The sequence below is a fragment of the Cariama cristata genome, unplaced genomic scaffold (assembly GCF_000690535.1).
Source record: "Cariama cristata isolate BGI_N322 unplaced genomic scaffold, ASM69053v1 scaffold41703, whole genome shotgun sequence".
Lineage (NCBI taxonomy): Eukaryota > Metazoa > Chordata > Aves > Cariamiformes > Cariamidae > Cariama > Cariama cristata.
The window spans coordinates 10,750-31,909 of record NW_009607475.1 but is presented as its reverse complement, the minus strand read 5'-3'; the positions used below and the strand labels follow the sequence as shown (position 1 = coordinate 31,909).

The 21,160-nt window shown below is 35.5% G+C and overlaps 1 protein-coding gene across 1 annotated transcript; it reads right to left on the bottom strand.

Moving 5' to 3' along the window:
- Positions 1-955: 955 nt before the first annotated feature.
- On the bottom strand, positions 956-18,498 carry ZNF644 (zinc finger protein 644). The gene is made up of 7 exons (XM_009696721.1): positions 18,391-18,498; positions 15,060-17,109; positions 14,063-14,618; positions 13,268-13,873; positions 10,568-10,690; positions 3,135-3,237; positions 956-2,649 (listed from the first exon to the last, which is right to left on the bottom strand). Exons 2-7 carry the CDS (start codon positions 17,076-17,078, stop codon positions 2,457-2,459), a joined length of 3,600 nt encoding a protein of 1,199 aa, XP_009695023.1. The 5' UTR covers positions 17,079-17,109; positions 18,391-18,498; the 3' UTR covers positions 956-2,456.
- Positions 18,499-21,160: the final 2,662 nt, after the last annotated feature.

The window sequence follows — 21,160 nt, the reverse complement described above, 5'->3', positions numbered from 1 at the left end:
AGAATCTCATTTTGGGAACCGATCAGGCCTAGAGCTCCCTGCTCTTCAGACACCTTGCATTTTAGTGTTACACGAAGCAGCTCACTACTGGGGTTTAATGAATTAAATAGAATTATTTTTCTTCTTATTATAAACCTAATAGAGTTTTTTGCTAATGCGAAATTCCGCACAGTATGGCTTCACCTTACAAGCATTCTTAACAATACTAGATAAATACCATTTGCACTTAATTGGCTTTTCCATCTGTTAAACAGCCACAAAATATGGTGCTGTCACAAGCACCTTTTTTGGTGAGAAGGGTAAACAAGCACTCTATTAAAGCATTATAAACATTCAAGGTGATTTGATCACTTCCCTCTATTCTGTTTCAACACGCTGCTGTAAATCTTCCATTTTCACAGCATATAAAAAAAAAAATCCCACAATCATCCACAAATTTAGAAATTTGTTAGTCTGCATACACAGAATTTATCTGCAATACACTTCAACATCCCAGTTATCTTTCCTAAAATCTCTAAAGTATTTTTTTCTCCAGCCTTTAAGTGCAACTTCCAGTTAAAATTAAAAAAAAGGGAACAAATTTTGACAATAAAGCTAAAGTTATCTGTAGCAACTTGTACAGTAAAGCACCCTATAGCACTAATTTAATGATAGCCTTGACATAGCTAGGATGGCCTTGTCTCAGGACTGTCCTGCACAGCTGTGCATTTTTTGCCTATCCTTGTTATCAGAAGGTTAACGAGCCTCGTGTGTTAACTCTGAACTGCGCACATACAGGAAGACAGACATTTATTGATATTTTCCACCAATCAAATGTAATGCGTCTGTGAACAAGTCAGTTTATTGCAAGTAAATGTACTTTTACTTAAGATCATGAGAAGATCCTAATCTCAAGCAAGACAAATCAATTTCACAAACTTAATTCACACAATGCAAATAAATGCTTCACATTATAGACATTTAGATTTTCTTTAAACCTTTTTATTTAGAGATTTTTCTGGTAAGGAGATATACCATAGGAAAGCAATTTCACTGGCAGTGAGGTATGTATATACTCTACCAAAATACTCCTCTTGTTTTAACTGCTTTTAACTTTATTTACATATAAAGAAAATATCAATGCATATCCTTGGCTTAACTACAGTATCTGTTACCCTATATGAGTAAAATGAAATGTTACTTGCATACAAAATTGATTTGTAGAGGAATCTGATTTGATTTAAACAAAAATCATGTTCTGAAGACAGTTTAAATCAACAAACACGATTCATCATGACCAAGACACCTGCACCATATTTCCATCCTCACAGCACATTTATTTCAGTAATTCTGTAAGTAGGTCCTTAGCATGAGCATAGTGTTACAGTTTTCATACATATAATCACATCCAAAACAAGCTCTAAAATTTAAGTTGTAAACATTCTCTTCATATGTAGAAACATTTCAATCTGTGTTCCAATTTTCTAAAATGATCAATCTTTTAAACAGAATTATAAATGAAAAGTCTACTCTAACCGTGTAGTGAGCAATGCTTATTAGTACATTTCTACAGTGTTAAATAAAATAGTAGAGAGGCAAACTCCTGTAAGCAAGTCAGACTTTAAGTAAATCATCATAAAGAAACAAATTTGTTAACAAAAAGATGCTTCATAATAAAGAAAGTTGGACTGAATCTACTATGATACAAAAACATAAGGGTAAATACCATCTTTGTTGACAAGTAGGAGGTAGCATGGATGCACCACTTTATTGTCAGTGAGAAATGCAACTGAAGTAAAGAATATTTCCTTACCACAAATTTCCAGTATTATGTACATATGTCTCTTAGAAATTTGTTTAAACAAGTTTCCCTCCACTTTTTAGTACAAAAAGCCTCATGTGATTTAAAAAAAACACTTACACACCTAGATAGAATAGTACTAATTGCCCTATTTGAATGAAACAGTCTCTTGAACTATGAAGTACATGATATTTAATGCCCTAAGTTGAGTAAATTGTATTAGCAGTTCTTGGTATTATACAAAACACTACATACATACAAACAAAATATAATAATATCTTATTTTACTATGTAATTATTTTTGGAATAAACAGAGCCTTGATTTGGGTAACACTGAAGAGAACATGGTTTCTTTGTTTTATTAAAATCTTTTAAGTACCCATGTGCAACAATTTAAAAATGGCTGCCATACATGTAATGGTCTTGTATTGATAGTGAACACAGTAACTGACAAAAACATAATAAACCTTAAAAACACATCTTCCACCCTATATAAAATATAAAGACTACTTACTGTAACTGTTAAGTGTTCAATTTATTTTGATGTTACTGTAATCCACTTCCTCTATTTTTGTCTTTAGCTTTTATAAACATAATTTAGTGTAGCAATTTATTTTAAAAAAAGACAAAGTATTTCAAATTTACATCCAATTAAAATTTTAAATGTTTCCTTGTTCTATGATGCTGCTTCTGCCATCAGTAAAGAAAATGAAGTTTCAGTAATTGAAGCAGGCTTTTTAAGTAGTGATGTGACTTCAACCATGCCAGCTCCAGTCCGTGGAAGATTTGCGTTGACAATGTGTCGCTGCAAGTGCTTTATCCAGTCTTCTTGAACAGACAACGGTCCTCGAAAGACCAGACCACAAAACCTATGCAAATATTAAAATTATTCCATCAAGATATATCTAGCTCTACTGAAAAATTATAAAATAAAGACATTAAGTGGCAAGCCTTAATTTTCTTGAAGTTTGTTTCTACAGATTTTAGCTGAAAACCTTAGAAACTGTGTTCATTTACAGTAACTGTAACAACAAAAAAAAAATACAGTTTATACATTTTGCACTCTTACATTTTTAGCACTGAGTAACAATCTGTTGTTCTTACATAAGGTTTTGTTTGAAGGACAGAGTATTACTCAGACATAACCAATAAGATTTTAGCTAGAGAAACAGTTGGCAACCTGAGCATTGCCGATTCAAGTCCTCTTGTTCAAATTAATGAAAACAGGCAACTTTTTTTTTCTCAATTTAATCACAAACAAATATGTTTGTGGGATATAATCTTAAATCTTCTTATGACTAAAATTAGCAAGCTTTCAAGAATGTGTTCTTTCAATTAAAATAACCCTATGTACCTGCATCTGAGTATGTAAACTTCATCAGCACTATGAGGTAATGGCAGCATTTTTTTCTTGCTTCCAGATCTTGACCTTGACTTCTTTTGCTTACAGTCTAAAGCTAAGAAGAGAAATTTCCATATGTGAAAGTGATACTTCAATGAGTGTTAACCAGAGATATTTAGCAAGCACCCCCTATAGCAGTAGTGAAAAGATATCTACCTCCTTGTTATTCTGCATTTAATTATAATGTAAATCCAAAACAATTACAGTGTGCTCTAAGACATTTATTGGCAAAACACATGAAGTTATTTTTTTTTTTTTTAGTTTAGCAGAGTGCTTGCTCTTTAAAATACGAGATAATTGACATTCAGCATTAAACTGTTGTTTTAGTATTAGCAAGCACCTACTAACCTATTGCAGAATTATACAGAAGCAAAGCACCATTGGAAATTCCCTTTCATGCATAAAATGCCGTCAAATTCTTGGAACTTGTTTTGTAGTTCAAGTACCATCATAAATAAGACCACTCATGTTTCACCAAGTTACAACTTCACAAAGTTGTAGCTTTCAGCTAATACAATCAAGAATTTCTAGTTTGAATAAAACGCCTGCCATTTCTTTTCAACATAAAGCATAAGTTTGTCCTTTTATTCTAAGAATTTCAGATGAAGCTTCCCCCTCACTCCTGTCTGAAATCAAAAGCATTTTACAAAGATTATGTTTTAATCCTTGGCAGTGGGAGCTGGTATTAGGACAATCAACAAGGAATGCAAGGCCACTTTTTAAATTCAGTCTAAGCATTTGAAACTACGTGTGAAAATAATGTGTGTGAACAGGAAACGCATGGCAAAAGTGTTCAGTTAGCACTGAGGTCTGTACCTCCCAGAAACAGATGTAATAGGAATCTGTAACAAAACCTGGAGATTCTAAGCACCAGCCAAAGTTGGGGGATGAGGGGATTAAACTGTGTTAATATTGTTATGATGAAAACAGCTGATAAAGCTCAAGAAAAAACAAGAAGTTTGAGACTGCTTGAACTGAGGAGTATATCTAGCTACACTCTATTCCAAAACATCAACACTAAAACTCCACAGAAACCTGAAAGACAGTAACAAGTATTCTTGATACCAAAAAGGCATTTTTGGCATCATAACAGTAAAATTAAAGTAATTGTTACACTTGTCTAAGTTCTGACTCCTGTAATATAAAACAGAAGAATAAACCTCTTAGTATTCTGAAGCATAAGACATCATCTGGTGAGGCAAAACACGCTGATTTAAAGAACACAGTCTCGATTGCATCCTTCATTTTTCTTATGTCCTCCAAATGAGCAGCTCTCAAGTTTTTACCCTGTAGCCAAACTTTTAACTTGTAGATACACCAGACATTTCCCAGTTCTAGTCCCAGATTTAAAGACTCCTACAGTATCTAGAAAAATTAGAATGAATTTTTGAAGGTACCAGAGAACTAATTAAACAAGTAAAAAGTAGATACCAACCTAAAGAGTCTTCCTTCAGACCCTGGGTCAAGCCATCATTAGGAAGATGAGGCTCAACAGCACTTTTTCTGATAGCAACAATGAAAGCAGCCTGGATATAAAGGTAGTAACCCAAGGTGGCAGGGGAGAGAGAGAGAGAGAGAAATGGCCAAGATAACTTCTGGAAAAGTGAATAGGTAAGGGGTACTTAATGCTTTATGTTCTCATCAAAAGCATATTCTTCATATAATTAGGAAGAAAAAAGCTAACTATCTTTCAGGCTGTAGGAACTCTCAAACAGTATAAATATTTTACATACTGCAACATCAGTAACAACATCACCAGAAATATATGCAGATAAAATACTGAAACCCAGACTCCCATTCTCTGAAGAGAACTCTTTGCACGAGAGGCAACTTATCCGAAGCAGTTATTACAGCAAAAGCTTTGCCACTGCCGATTTTGCAGAACACCATGGGAAGGAGGGAAACAGAAGTCAGTATTATCTGAATGTAAACACATCCATGAGTCGCATCTGATGTCAGTTAGTTGATGTCAGTTGATGAGTTTAAAAAAAAAAAAAAAAGTAGACTGCAGGCTCCTTCTAGAGAAGCCTACATGCATTTGAAACAAGAACTAGTTTATTTCCTTCATTTTGGCAAACTTAAGACATTCATTCCCATCAAGAAATTTGATTCTACTCACATACATCCCAAGCATTTCAGAGAGCTTTCACTTTCTTACTAGACATGAACTAGCCTTTGCAACAGAGTTCCTGAAACCTAATGCTATTGTGTGTGTGTAATCTCCTAAGAAAAACCCCTCTGAACTACTGTGCAATCAAATAGACAGCAACACAAACAGAAACTGCTATAATGTACCAGGAGAGGTAGTGTCTACTTGCTTGAAAGGCACATTTTCCAAGAACAATGAGAAAATACAGAAAACAAAAGAACGGGCATCCTCTCTGAGCCATTTAAAAAGGAGGCTCTAGGTAGAGAAATTGCACAACAAGGAACAGAAAACATCACAGTAAAAGACATCAAGACAAAATATTCGGATCACTCAATGTATTCTCAGAGTAACTTAGCTAAGATTGGAAGCAGATTTGCCCAAGCAAGAAGCTGTTACAGAAGACAGAAATACTAAGAATACTAAACGTGTGTTCTGCAAGGGGTGTTTTTTATTCCCTTTGTCTTTTCACCTAGTGAACATATTCCTTCACATTTTAGGGGGCACAAAGCAGCATGAATACATTTTGAAGTTACTACAATGAGGCAGGAGAGTAAGTGGAGAAAGAGTTACACCTTTCCCAAGTAACACCTGGGTAAAACTGATTGAAAACCGTAATTCCAACATCAGTTATCAGAGACGTGTACCAGTAACTCACATTAATTTTTGTCCATCCAGAAAGTAACAAGTTTAAATGAAGTCACATGCACACACTTAAGTACTTTGTTGATCTGATGCTTAGAAGTGCTTGCAAACATCAAGTAAGTCACACCATTGCTTTACCCATAAGAAAGCATAGCCATGTTCTGACCAAAACTCAGTTACTGTTCTTCCAATGCCTTACTGTAACAAAGCACAATATCCTCAGAAAGCATGTTTTTAGCACTTTTGGGAAAAGACTAAGGATAATTTAGCTCTAGTAAGCTGCATGGAAATTGCAGCAAATTGCCAGAGAGAGGCAGGAACTACCTACCATTAACACCTACTTTGTGGCTATCACAGCTCCCAAACTATCATCCTTCATTCTCCCTAAAAGTCCAATTCTTTTTGGAAGAAGACTCCCTCCTTCAAGTTTGGCCACCTCACGTTTCCTAGTTGCTATTCCAAAAACTTTTTGTAAACAACTAGTTACACCACTTCATCAACCCCCTGATACAGCATGACAGAGAAACAACCCATTGAAAACAAAGGACAATCAAACTTTGGATCAATCTCCTTGAGGCACTCACGTTCAATTTCAGAGCACACTATTTAGAAAAATATATGCTAGGTAAAAAGCCTGCATATCAAAAATTTCTTTACCTCTGTGACCACTTATCACGAAAGAGGACAAGTAGATGGAGATAGGAGGCTTAAATGAGCATGCCTAAGACAACATGAATTAGAAAAGTCGCAATTAGAGGACCTTCATGCCATGACATTTGGTCTGAGGTTCAAAATTAAAGTGCGTCTATGCTAATTTGCATGCTCCACTTCTTGATGTCTTCCAACATGGAACTCTTCTCATTTCGGGAAGACTGAAGCTGGGTCTTTATTCAGACTTCATTACTTTTGTCATAGCATATGTAAGCTAACACAAGTTAAATAACTGCATGCATAAATGGATCTAATTAACCATTTAAAAACACTGCCAATTAAAAAGTAAAAAATAATGAATTATCTTTCTTGTATATTTACCCACTAATTTTTCAAATTCAATCACTTGCTGTCTGTCCTCATCATTACTGCACAGTAAAATCCATCAAAAAAAACCAAACTCTCCAGTAATTAGCTTCCTGAAGGATTTTATAGGATACTAAAAATTAGCTCATTGTGCCAGCTGATCAGTTATAACTGTAACAGCACAGAATAAAGACATGCAAAGCCACTGGATCTCAGATTTCTGCTGTAGCTGCATATGCTTCCACAGTAAACTTCCCGAAGACACAATTCTGAGCAAGCAGCATTAGAAATTATTTGGAAGCGTAGTGGCCACATGGACTGCTACCTCAGTCATACTGTTGGCTGAAAGGCCAGACTCCTTGCTCTGTATTTTATTGCTCTTTCCCAAACATCTGAAAGCAGTCTCCATCTACAGAAGCAAAGACCAAAGGAGGGAGTAGCGATTCCCAGAAGATGACAGCCAGTAAGAAGAGACTGAGGTACGTAAAAAGAGTCAACAAAGAGAAGATGCAAAAAGCCAGGGTACGAGACAATACCAAGAGACTTTGGGGTGGGTAGGGCAGGGAGAGAGGACTAGAGAGAAGAAAAGGAAGGAAGCTGGATATATAACTGTACCAAGAAGAGCAAGATGCGTTTTGAAGATTTTGCATAGGTCTGTCCAATGCTCTAAAGACAATCAGAAGAAAGATGCAAGTTTGCCACATGCTCTGAGAAACACTAAAGGACTGCTATTCATCAAAACAGGTATAAAAGGAAATTAGCATCTACTCAAGATGAGTGATTAAATCATTACATTATTCAAAATTGGACTGCATAACAAAAAAAATTTTAATGTTCCAGTCAGACATCTGAAGACTATCGTGCAAGCACTAATACAAAAGCAAGTAACTATCCAAATGAACCTAGACAGGCATTTGCTATACAGTGGATCCATACTGCATAACTATAGGCAGAAATTAAGTTTAATAAACACTAACCTTGAACAGCAAACAGCCTAGAAAGTTTCACTTCTAGGATGTTTTTCCTTGAGTCCATTCTCAAAATCTTCCATTATGCTTAACTATGTCTATTATACCGCTAAAACTGTCAAATTGCATTTAAAAAAACCAACAGGGTAAGATTTAACTAAATGTGATCAAATTACTAACTCTGAAGAAGCAGGGAATCTGCTAGAAAAGCAGTATGATAATAGTCAGTATCAAAAACATATGAAGACAAACTGAAAAACTGAGCAGAAGACTAGTAAGTAAGCTAACACAGCACTAGGAAAGGTCTCACTTTGGTGACATGCAGAGATTACTCTATTTCTCTTACTAAACAGTAATGCCTAGAGACCTCCCATAACAATTGCCAAATAAGAGAACTGGAGCATTCATATTTAAACACAGTTATTTAATTACAGCAAGAAATTGAGACAAATATTCAACCAATGTGGTAGTTGTGTTTACTTTAGAGAATATAAGAAAGGCTTCATGAAATAGAAGAAGGAACCTGTATAAACGTATCCTCATTGTCTCCACACAGGTTCCAGGCTGAAGCCAAACTGAAGACATCTTGAAATTGCGCTCAACTTCAACCATTTTTTAATAAGAAAAACTGAGACCTCCCCAAGAGCAACACTTATGGCAAAGTTTAAAACTAGTGCATGCTAGTGAAATTTTGCATTAAAATCATTATCTTCACAAAACTTATAAAGTGGAATATCAAATAAAACCACTGTTTAAAAGTATATTTTCTGGTCTACAAGCCTTGCATTGAGCTTGCTCGAATAAAAACTCAACAAGCAAAGTTTACGAACTTCGCTTACGAACAACAGTTTTAATGGTAATGACTAAGTTAATACAAATATACATTGGTTGTATAATGTTATAGCTAGAACTTAAGCCTTTCTAAGCCATTGGTTTCAGTGAAACCTACATCCATATGGTACAGGCTATTTATCTGGCTCAGCTCCAGCTCCTGAGATGAAAAGATTTTTTTTAAAAAAAGTTTTGTTTCTAACCATTTTTTTTTTTAAGACTTTGTTTCTAATCTAATTTTAAACAAACTTTTAGGTCCAGTGATACACAAATTAGGAGTTTTGTTTCAGTTCTTTTAAACAAAGTGGCAACTGTTCTGATGAGTATGCTACTACTTCACTAGCAAAATACATTTCTTAAAGAAAACAAACAAAACCCCTTGAAAGCACCTTACAAGCTACCTCCACTTTTCCCATTTAGCAAAAGGGAAGTTGAGGTACAAGGAGCTTGTCCAGGATCTAATGGCTGTGTAATACCTGTTTGCCAGTGTCTCCTCCATTGAATTTTTGTGAAGATTTCAACATACAATTTAAATATATAGCTATTGAAAAATATTTCAAGTAGGTATATAAGCAAAGCAACTTACCACAGGGCTAATATCAAATCACAGCAGTGGTAAATGAAGTCCACTATCATCATCTCTCTACTGAGTAAATATGAACACTTTCAGAATCACTAACTAAAAGCATACACTCCTACACATTGGCTATTACTGCATCTGCTGACTTCCTTCTAAATCTACTTTGGCATAGCACTAACTTAGTATAAGACCTGGCAGCCACAGGCCCAGTTTGTAAAAATATTTCTTTTGTCCTTCTGCAGAGAAAGCCTGAAACTCAGTTTATTTGTCATTCTTACCATAATGAATTACATCTGCAGATAAAAAAAAAAAAGGATTATGCATTTTTCCAAAGTATTACGTAAAAGTCTGTGCTTGTCAACACAGAAAACTGATAACTGTCCTTCTTAATTACTGAATATTCAACTTCGTATCTCCAAATTTTCCTCACTATATTCCAACTTTGCTCCCCAATTTGCTGTTGATGATACGAAGTCCCACTAATTGCAGCAAGAGTCCAAGTAAACTCAGAAATTGCCTACAGCCAAGCAAACTGCAGGTCTCTGGAAATGAGTCAAAATATGGAATATTAGAGGAATTTCAAAATTAAGTGTATTTTAATAAAAAACATTAATAGCAGTGCCAAATGCTTTACTACACTCACTCCATGTCAGACCAGGTATTTTTTGGGTTGTGAGCCATACAAGAAATGAAACCAACTACATAAAATACGTTGTTAGAAATACACAAACTGTAAAATTACTTGCTTTTCCTATTTTAACTACAGTATTCTTAGTAATTAATGTACTAGACTGTAAAAAGTACTTGCTGGTTTATTGTGGTTTGTTTTTTCTTTTCTTTTTTTTTTTTTTCCCCCCTCTCTTATTTTTGAGGTACTTTTAAACACTTCATTAGAAGGCCAAGTAGCTGGTTTGGAAGTTTTGATATTGTAGGAGAATTAATTTAAGCGACCATCTCTTAGTTTTGCTTACATACCTTAAGTGTTGGATCCAAAATAAATGAGTAAGAATGAAAATCAGACATGAGAGTGGACAACAGCAACATACCTTTTCTTAAAAGTTGCTGAAGTTTTATGGCAAATAAATTGTTTACCAGCAGAAACTTCAAAATTATTTTGAATTAACATATGCTTTTGTCCAGTCTGATGAGGAAAATGTATCATAGACAGACTTGCTTTTACATCTGTAACAAAACATACCTGTCCCAGTCAAAAGTCCAGCACTCTTCTTTCGTGCATAAGCGCGTAAGTGGTTGGACAGGCTAACAGCACTTGTAAACGTCGTATTGCAATGCACACACGTTCTAAGCTTCACAGGCATACCTATCATTCAAAAGAAAACTATAATCCAGTTCTCTCTTCAAAAAATGAAATTCTCAAAGCGTTGTAAAAAATTTTCTGCAATAAAGATGGTTTAAAATATATTCACTGCATTGACGCAATTGTTTAGTATATTAGAAGGATCCAAGTTAACCGTTATTAGTTTTCCAGGTAGTGCTTTAAGCCAAATCATGTTATTTGGAAAAGAACAGAAAGGAGGCAACTTGAGGCCATTAGGCTACTCTGCATTTAATACCTACTGTCAAGCTCCTACAGATCTCCACATGATGAAGTTCTAATCCCAAAATACAATCCTGCAATTTGAATAGCACAATTCTGTTGAGAAATTTCAGAGCTTGTAACATTTCCAATAAAGAGAATTTAAGAAAGTCTAGTTGACAAAGTGGTAATTAAAAGTGTTTTACCCATAAGACTGAAGAGCTCAAATACTAAATTAGGCTGCTGTTGAAGGCTCGGAGAAAAAGGTGGTAAAACACACCACTGAACAGCTGTTAGACAAAACATTTTGTTCAGTGCATTTTCTGTTCATTACTTTAGATGCGCAATCGATAATGGAAGTTAATGATTTGAAGTTTTTTTTGCTAAAATCTTTGTGCTAAATAAATGATCAACAAAGTAACATGCTATTTATCACAGGAAAACAGTGAAACAATACTGAACTCCTCGCTTAACCAGACAAAGAAACCATGATAACTTATGCCCTGCTCAACTTCACCATAATGTTTCCCCCTTCATTTTACCAAAGATACATTGTTTTGGTCAACTAGTATTTCAAGTTCTCCACTAATAAATTATTAAAAGATATATAAAAAGGCTAAAACTACTCAACTGGAAAGCCTCTGCAGAAAAGAAAGAATCCTATTCTCCAGCAGCCCACAGAAGACATGCTGTTTTTTCAGGCAAGTTACAGAAGAAGAACACCTGAGTCGGTAAAAACCTTTTTAAAAACTTAAACCAGAATTAGAAATATTTGCCTTTTTAGGAAAAACAGAAGAATTTCAACTTGATGTTAAATATTCTCTTATTAACTCAACTGGCACAGTGCGTTAGTTGTCAAATTCTGTTACCTCAGCCACAGATAATTATAGGGCCCCATTCAAAACTGTTAGTACTATGCAAGCATATGTTTATTTTTACCTGGTTGTTCATCACAACCAAACAGGTGCTACCTAGTATTGAGTGGTAAATATTAAACAGAAAGCAATACACAGTGTCAGGTTTGGCAAGCTATTCCTTTAGCATTGTTTTTCAAATCATTAAGCCTGTCAACAATACACTTCCTTTATTAAGCAATCTCCTGTCTTAAAGGACAAACACAGACACCCAGAAGACATTAAATGTAATTCTGTTCCGACTCTACTATGTCATTTTAGAAAGCCACCTTTGTTAAGAAATTGATTGCCAACTTTTGTAGTCCCCTAAAAGAACTTCTGAGCACATCCGATTGTTGTTGTTGTTGTTATTTGTTTAAAGGAAGACAAGTATATAGGTGAAAAAGTACTAGGCACTGCCAGTTTTACTAACCTGCACTGGGTAATAACAAGAAAACCAACAGAACCAAAAAAAGTCAGGAGTATAAAAATAAGATCCTGCACCTCAGTCTAAAGAATCCTGCAGCATTATAAGCTGGAGTCCAAACAAGAAACAAGTAAATGCAAGCTCTACATACACATTAAAAAGGATGTTGTAAGAATTCCCCAAGACTAGAAACAACTCCTATGTGACAAGTAGATTAAAAACATCACTCTAAAAGCCTGCTCTATTAGTATACAGAGTATCTAGAAAGTTGATTATAGAATTGTTTCATTAGCACAATTCTCAGTGGAGGGGCAATCTCTGTCCATACCGGTCAGGGGCCATGCATTAGAAACCTGCTGGCTACAACCGTATTCCAACAAAGCATGAATGAGCCCATGTCTTCACTCAGGACAGACAGGTCCTAAGCAAGCATCAGTTTCTTGCAGCAGCCGCAATTTTGAAACAAACAAGAATTAATCTATGTTGTAAGAGTACATTTGTCTAAAACCATCAAAATTAGTCGATAGAGATTCACCAATTTGGAATATTATGCATTTACAATGGTATCAACAGTTCTGTTAATTTGAGCAAATGCTGCTTCGCACAAACCTCAAAGATTTAAACAAACTAGTTCCCAAACCAGCTGTTTTAACGCCCAGAAACAGGGTTACAAGCCCAAACATTTCAGAACTGTTAGTCTACCAAATATGCACGGACACTTCAACCTGTTATTGCACGATGTGTCTTCTTCCTTGCTGAGGCCCATTTTGTGTCCGCTTTGAATTTGTATGCCCAGCCATGTGCAGAAGAGGAACTATGTTCTGTGCAAAAACCTCTCAGTGCTGCTGAGGGGTTTTTTCACTTTAGGAAAAACATGTCAGAAAAATTTGCTGTGCTACCTCTCACAGTCAGTGTCCTCTGGAAACGAAACAAGAATTAAATGAACAGAATCCCAAATAAAATACTCTGCACTTGTACATTTTCTATGAATTAAAGGATTCTTTGGAAATGCTGTCAAGACAGCTAGAAACATCTCCTTACCTGACTGCATAGTCAAATCCATTTTTTGTGGCTGATACATCAATGGACTGTCTTCATTTAATGGAAGAACACATTTCTGAACAAACCTCTTTCTTGCAGTTTGATTATGAATCTTTTGAGGTGAAATAGCAGGATTCCTTTCTTCTCCTAATCTCTTATTTTTCAGGAGTTCTATCAGTGTAAGTGACTGATTTTTTTTTTCATCATGTAGTACTGCTTTTGCTTCATCACATTCATTTAGGAAACTCAGCCCTTCTTCCTCCGATGCAGACACAGATGTATCTTCAGTCTTTAGGCCATTATGGTATGCTTCAAGAGGTATAACATTCTGAGATAAAAAGTCATCATTTGATGCAAATTTCTGAGCAACAAACGGTCTGGGAATAATGCGGCGACTGTTCAAAGCCTTTAGGATTTTGTCATACTTCTCTTCATTTTGCATCATCTCATTCAGAACACAGATCGGAGACTTGTGTGCATCCCACTTGGTTTTGCCAAGCCTCTTCAGGTGTCCTCGCACATGATTAGATAATCCAATTTTAGTATCGAACCAGCCTCCACAGAGCTGACACGTATGCTCAGAGGAAGTTTCAGATTTCTCAATTGCTACAAAGAAAATAATTATCATGTTTTTTGGCAATTATATAAAGTTAAACATTACAATAGCAAATCACAAGGAAAAGAAAGAGACGCTTTACAACAAGATAAAGTATGTCTTCTTTAGTGCTCAATAAATCCCTTTGTCCCCTTTACTTTATACCCAAATTAAAAACAAACAAAAAACCCACAACTTACCTTTTCTAACACGTTTAACAGGAGTTCCTGTTCCAGTTCTTTTAAAATGTTGCATTTTGTCACTTGTTGCTATCTGTTCTGGTGAAACAACATGACGGGCTTCATAGCTTAGTCCCGCTCTGTGAAGATGTCCTCTGACATGGTTGGACAATCCAACACCTGTTTCAAAGGTTGCTGGACAGTATGGGCAGGACTTCTTTTCAAGTGACAAATCAGTCCAATGGAAAACTGAATTATGCTTTGGCAATGCTGATCCAACATTTTCTAAATTCTGAGGATCATGCAAATCATGCAGGAAGTTACTACCCTCAGCATCTTCATAATACTCAAAATAAAAGCCATCATTCTGCTCATAACTAAGTGAAGATTTATCACCAGCTTCATGATCTTCCATTTTACCTTTGAATATGGGGAATAGGTTTACATGCTCCTGATTAATATCACTGTAAGATTCATCCTCCACAGACTGTGTAGTGTAATCACATAGTTCAACATTATCCCATGAACTTTCATCCTCCGTTTCATAGCTGTCTTTTTTTTCAGCAGAGTTAAGTTTCTGTAAAACAACAACAGTCATTTTATGCAGAAAATCTGGATAGCAATCCAAATCAGCTCCTGTAACACAGCCTTCCCTCTTGGATTCTTTAACCACTCTTTTTACAGCTACACGCCTACGATCTTTACAGCCTTCTGCCCTTTTGCAATCAAGATTATTTGAATCCATGCCAAAACAATTATTACGGGGACTACTTGATGAAGAAAATAAATGTAAAGAACTGACAGAGTTGGACTCTTCCTTTTTTAAATGCAAAGGATAAGAGTCACTAGATTTTTTAATCATCCTGTAGTTTTCATATTTGTGTCTATATAAATAATTACCGCTTGTTTTGACACTAGCTTTCTGCTTTGCTGCTTGACGAAAACATTTAGGTTTCTGGTCAATGCTATTTCTAATCAAAAAAGTCTTGTTTGTAGAATTTAGATTGCACACACTTACAGATGACTGTGAAACGCTTTTCCGAGCCTTCTGTATCCTGTAGGGTCTCTTGTGAAGTTTTGCGAAGTTACTGGACTGTGAAGTAGAGCCAAACGATCTTTTTACATCCTGTTTTAAAACAGAGTTCTTTGGAAAAGTAGAAGATTGTTTGATCAACTGTTTTGTCCTGCTACCAAAATCTAAAGATTCCTCTATCATGCTGCCTTTTCTTTTTTCTAGTCTAAGATGGCTACCAAACGGATCAATGCGTGATGCTGGGTGCAAATATTCCATGTGTTTTTTTAAAATGCTTCTAGCTGAAGTAGTAAATGGACACATCTTACACATATACGCTGATGACTTTTTTGAGGATCCTAAATATGGATCTTTCAAGGATGCCTTTTTCTGTGTTTTCCTCTGGGACATATCACTACCAATAATTGAACATTTGACTACTGCTCCATGAGCGATCCCTCGATGGCATTCCAGTTCATTTTCTGTCACAGCCATGAAATTGCATTCCTCACAACAATAGTATCTTTTATCTTTTTCATGGGTCTTTGCATGCTGCACAAATGTTTTGGGACAATTGGTACCAAATACACACTGTGGGCACTGTAATCGTGCACTCCTACCCTCATCCTGAAGTTCTTTCAGCTCACGGATTTCTTCCATCAGTTTCTGCCTTCTTTCCTGGTGAATTATCATATGTTTAAGAAGTGAATTACGATCTCGAAATGTCCTTCCACATTCCCTACATGCATAGGGCCTGGGGACATTGAGATGTCGGAAATGACTGTTCCCATCTAAATGGTACATCATATGCCTATGCAGGTGTTTCTTCTCCCTAAAATTCACATTGCACTTCGTACAGGGATAAAATGATGGCTCATCAGTACTGAAAGTAGATGGCGATTCAGAATCATTCTGTTCACATTTATTTTTTAAAGTATTGGAAAGAAAAGTGCTAGTGTGAACAGGAGAAGTATCTTCTGCACAGTTACTAGTGGGACTATAAATGAGATGCTGGATAGCATCAACAGCTTCCAGCTCTTCATCTGTGGATTCAGGCTTTACTTTACTCAATGAGTATTTCTGGGGTTCTACCATTTGTAGCTCCTCATTCTGCTCTAAGAAGTCAACATTTAATAGTTTCGATTTACTAGGAATACAACTGGTATCACCAAAACAGTCTTCAGTATAGCGTGTTATTTTACTAACATCCATTTTCCTTTTTCGCTTTTTTTCTAAGCCCACTTTACAGTGAATGGGAGACTTCTCTATTGTTTCTTCATTTGTCATAAGAAACTGTATAAACTCTTTCTGTGGATCCCAGCTGGGATCACATCCCGATCTGAAACCACCTGTACCTGAGGAAATGCCTGTTAATGTATCGACGCAATCGTCTTTTACTAGTAAATTTTTATCATCCTCACAAACTTCTACTTGGCCTATTAAAGTGCTATCTACACTATTTCCTACTGATTTCTGTGAATCACAACCAATTGAAGCAGAGGTAGGTAGATTTTTAATGGAATGAGTCAGGTTCTTAGCATGTGCTACATCAGGTAACAAAAATAAAACTTGGTGCTGATTTGATTTCTGTGTTGTACTCTTTGCAGGCAGCTGAAGATCATGAACCACTGTCAAATTTGAGCAGGAATCTGTGTGATGACCTACAGGCTGTCCAGTGGTTAATGAAACATTGCCTTTATTCATAATGGAAGTCTTAGTTGAGGTGGAGTGTGAAACTGGTCCATTAACAGCAGTTCCTCTAGACAAGATAAAGTTTTCACTAGAAACAGTAGGAGCACCAGTGTGTATAAATAGAGAAGTCTGGCCTCCACTTAAGGCTTTTTCAGATCTGTCCCTTGACAGCTCCTCAGGCAGAGTCAATGTGCTGTTCTTCTGAAAAGAACTGTCGCTCTCTTGTGGTTTAGGAATGCCACCTTCTTCCTCAGATATGAAATTATCTTCACATAGGATCTCTTCTTCTTCTTTAGCACCAGTGACTTCAGTATTTATCTCTAAATCATCCATATTGCTGGTCTGTCCATTAAGTACATTTATACTAAAAAACAAACAAGAAAAGAATCAGGCAATCACAGAAATAAATAATGGCAATTTTAATGTAAAGTTTTCTTCAGATCACCCTTCTTCACACTGTAATCTAAATATATGTTTTGAATTTGTTAATTTTTTTTTTTTAGGATATTCAAGACATTTAAAATTAATCAATGAAGCAATTAAAAAACCCATACTTTTTTGCTATGCTATATTAATAACCATACAGCAAACTAGTCACTGCCCAGTATCCCAGTTCAAAAAAGTCTGAACACCTACATGCAAGCAAGATAGGGGAAATGAAATCGTCAAAAATTGTGCAAATACATTCTACATCTACATTAACATAAACACAGATTTTATCTTTAGTCATTTTCTAGAAGTAAAACAAGTTAGAAGTAAAGGCTACCCAGACATCTGCTAGTCATTTTAGTGTTTGTTTTTTTTTTTAAAACCATACTTCCATTAAGCACCTAGGAAACTAAAATAATCTTTACATATTTCAAGGCACCACTTTTTTCGAAGTCCTTGTATACAACTGACCTGATGCTACATAAAAACCTGCAGAATTGTTTAATTTGGTATTAAAGGAGAAGCTGATTTTGAACATCTGATTACTGACAAACATAGCAAAGGATCAAACTCACTGAAGAAATTAAATGTCTTCCCATTTCCTTCTTACAAAAGGGTTCTCCTTGCTTTAAAATAAATAAATCAGATCCTGCTTATGTTATAAGGCCATTTTAAATCATAAGCAAATAAAATAGCATCTTCTCAAAGGTGGAAAAAACTCTACAATTAGAAACATTTAATAGGATTTACCTACCAGAGGAAATCATTGTGTTGAATCCAAAGCATGGCAATAATAGCACCTACTAGTACAGAGAACTACTGCATATTAATTCCCTCTGGGAGGCCTTGTGTACATAAATATGTCTTTCTAGAAGCAACTTTCATTCATACACAAAATCACCTACCCAATGCTTAGTGAGCACAAAGGACTTGCTTACACATGAAAATCAGCGTGTAATAAAACAGGAGTGTGAACTTCAGTCTACCCTGGCATTTACCTCTTATATGGGTCCTCAGAACACAGTAAGCATAAGGTATTAAAACACCCATCTAGGAGCCAGAAACATCTATCTATATTTTACAGAAATCACATATTTTACCCTTAAAGAGTACTATTCGCTTTGATCTTTTGCGGGATTTGATTCCTGCCATCACATACTTAGTTTCAGTTACTAATTAACATTTTGAATAGAGCTCAGTTAAAAGGAGTCATTGCCTAGACTCTTTGAATTAAGATGTTATAACTCACAACTAATATCCATGGTTCCCTGTAATGGTCCTTCATCGAAATCAAGGAAGACCACTCTTGACATTCTTTTTTCCTAAGGAGAGAAAACAACTTGGTTAAACGACACCACTTTCATCTTTATACGTCACACTCTAAAATGAGTCCAGCATTTCTATTAGTTTTTCAATTCAACATTATGACAGCTATCCACACAATTCAAAGTGAGCTATAGCCTCGTGAAAATTCTGTTACTGTGTTTGTTTTGCTTCAAATCGGCAAAAGGACAAAACAAATACTTTAGCCTCCTTTAAGTTCGTAAAAAACAAACCTTAATGTAATATAATATGACTTATTTACTTTTTTGAAGATAAAAGTAACTATATTTGGAGTAGAAATATAATGACAAAAATGTTTCCTTTGCTACTCAATCACTGAACTAGCCAACTTAAAAATACAGCAATGCTCATGTCAGATGCACAATAAACGCTTAAATGAAATATTTTATTGTATTATTTATCTCTAACATACCTTTATGCAAATGTTCTACTAGACACCCCAGTTTCTCATTTTCCCGTTTCTTAGATTTTTGCATTTCTTTGCTGTTTCAAGATGGGTCATTTTCCACCATAAAAAAGAATTCCAGTAAGATCACATTCAGAGCTATCACCCTAAAATGGTGATAATGCACCACCCAGCAGGAGTCTCTACATCAGGTACACAAGTTAGAAATGGGCAGTGCAAACACACACTAAGAATCAGTAATGCAAAAGTCAATTAAAAGAAGTGAAACCTCCAAGGATGCACAACAGCTCCAACAATTTTACAGCTGAACAGTGTAAGCTTCATATTGTATCAGGCAACAGAGTATAAAAATGTTCACAAAAAGTTTAGAAGAAACTTAGTAAGCCAATTTTGCCTGAAAGATGTGCATTTTCCTCATTTTATTACCGCAGAGGTAGACAAATGTATGCTTAAGTCAACTTGAGAGCTTATATTAGCTTTTCTCAACAGGAAGCAACGTTGCTAACGAAGTGGTAAATTCAGTGTTAATGAGTGGCTTCACTGTTACCACCTCTGAGGTAAAACCTTCCATGTTCCAAGTTCCACCCATCTGTTCTGGTGTGAGGGGTTCAGAAGAAGAACAGACGCTTCCCATTTAAAGCATCTTCATCAGTACCCCCTGAACAGCGGGGAGGCAAACTGAGAATATCGTACCTGCTTGGAGACTGCAATCCTCATTATCAGAATGGCTCCTGAAAACTTTTCACAGGTTTATGTGATGAAGACAAAACCATGCTGCTCTACATACAAAACCGTACTGACACTAAATATTAGTGTTAGTCACCTTTAAACTCAGACTCTTTTCAGAGTTATCATGAACAACATCTAAAACATTACAATGTGCAATCTTGTAAGAGACTCCTTTCCATATTGTGTATTTATGGAGGTTGTGAACCGTTCCATATGGATCAAACTAGAAGTTTCCTACGGTAATACAGCTGTCCCTACAGGTTTCAGTCTTTGAATCAAGCCTGAAATGCTTACTGTATCGCTGTTACATTTTAATAATTTTCTGCTAATTATCACATTTTTTCCAGCTATCAGGGTGGTACAATTCACTATTTTACATGGAGGACAACAAGAAAGTTAGCAGTTTTAACAGTGTGGTATTAAAGAAAACATATAAAATATCTTTTTAAATTATAGTAATTTAGAGTCTTGTGATGACACTGAGCCAAGATGCAATATTTCATTTACATTATCTACTTCATGTGTAGAAATTTATGCACTAACAGTGATAGGTGTAACTAGACACATGTAAGAAAATATTCCACATAATGCCATCATTTTTGAGGAAACTTTATCATCTAACTCATACCATTCAGGAAGTGCAACCGAAATACTACTTCATCTGAACACTCGGGGGGGGGGGGGGGTTGGGGGGCGGGGGGAAGGGAAATCAGTCACTCTAACAACTAACCTGTAACCAAGGCTACGCAATGTTCTTTGCATGTTTCCATCATAGTTTTAAAATTATCTTCTTTATACCATATCAGAAATACAGAATTATTAATTCTGTCAGAATATATAGTAATTAATCCTTACTCAGTGTATTTGAAAAATTAAACATTGAGATTAAACTTTAAATTTGCTATGCAGTTGAAGTAATTTTATTTAAGCACATAGTGCAATACACCTAGAAGATATGTAAGTGTAAAAATGGCAATGCTCAAAAAGCCTACACAATCCCAGGCTCATACCTTTGAAACACACTTTCTCTAAAAGGCTAGGCCAAATTCAGTTCAATTATTTCAGTTAAGCCTAGAATGACTGTACCGCAGTTAACAGTGCTATTCCTCATTTACGTGATACACTATTATTATATATTGTTTCATATTCAAAAGTACAAAACAATCAATTATTTAGCCAACTAAGCCACATTCCACCCCTATTTAATTAAGTACTTTAAAATCTACATAATTTTTTATATTGTTTTTCTTCACAGAATATCAGTTTTTAAAATCATAATGAGTTCTGCAGATATGACTGCCTGTGGCCAGATAGTCTAAGCATTAAAAAACTGTAAGGTCAGATCTATCTTCAAGCTGACAGATCATAATTTAAATGCCTTAAGCTAATCCTATTGTATCAAAAATCTCGAACATCAGTATTTTTGCAAACTATCAGCACTTGCTATAACACCCTTACTACACTACATCTTGAGGTTACTACAGAAGAAATGAGGTGATAATTGCAT

What these genes read in the sequence shown, in the direction of transcription:
- ZNF644 (XM_009696721.1), bottom strand. Translation starts at nt 17,078, where the DNA reads ATGGATGATTTAGAGATAAATACTGAAGTCACTGGTGCTAAAGAAGAA. An exon ending in TGGACTTTTGACTGGGACAG is followed by an intron (nt 3,238 to 10,567) that starts GTATGTTTTGTT and finishes TTCTCTTCTTAG; the next exon opens with CTTTAGACTGTAAGCAAAAG. An exon ending in GTTTACATACTCAGATGCAG is followed by an intron (nt 2,650 to 3,134) that starts GTACATAGGGTT and finishes ATATTTGCATAG; the next exon opens with GTTTTGTGGTCTGGTCTTTC.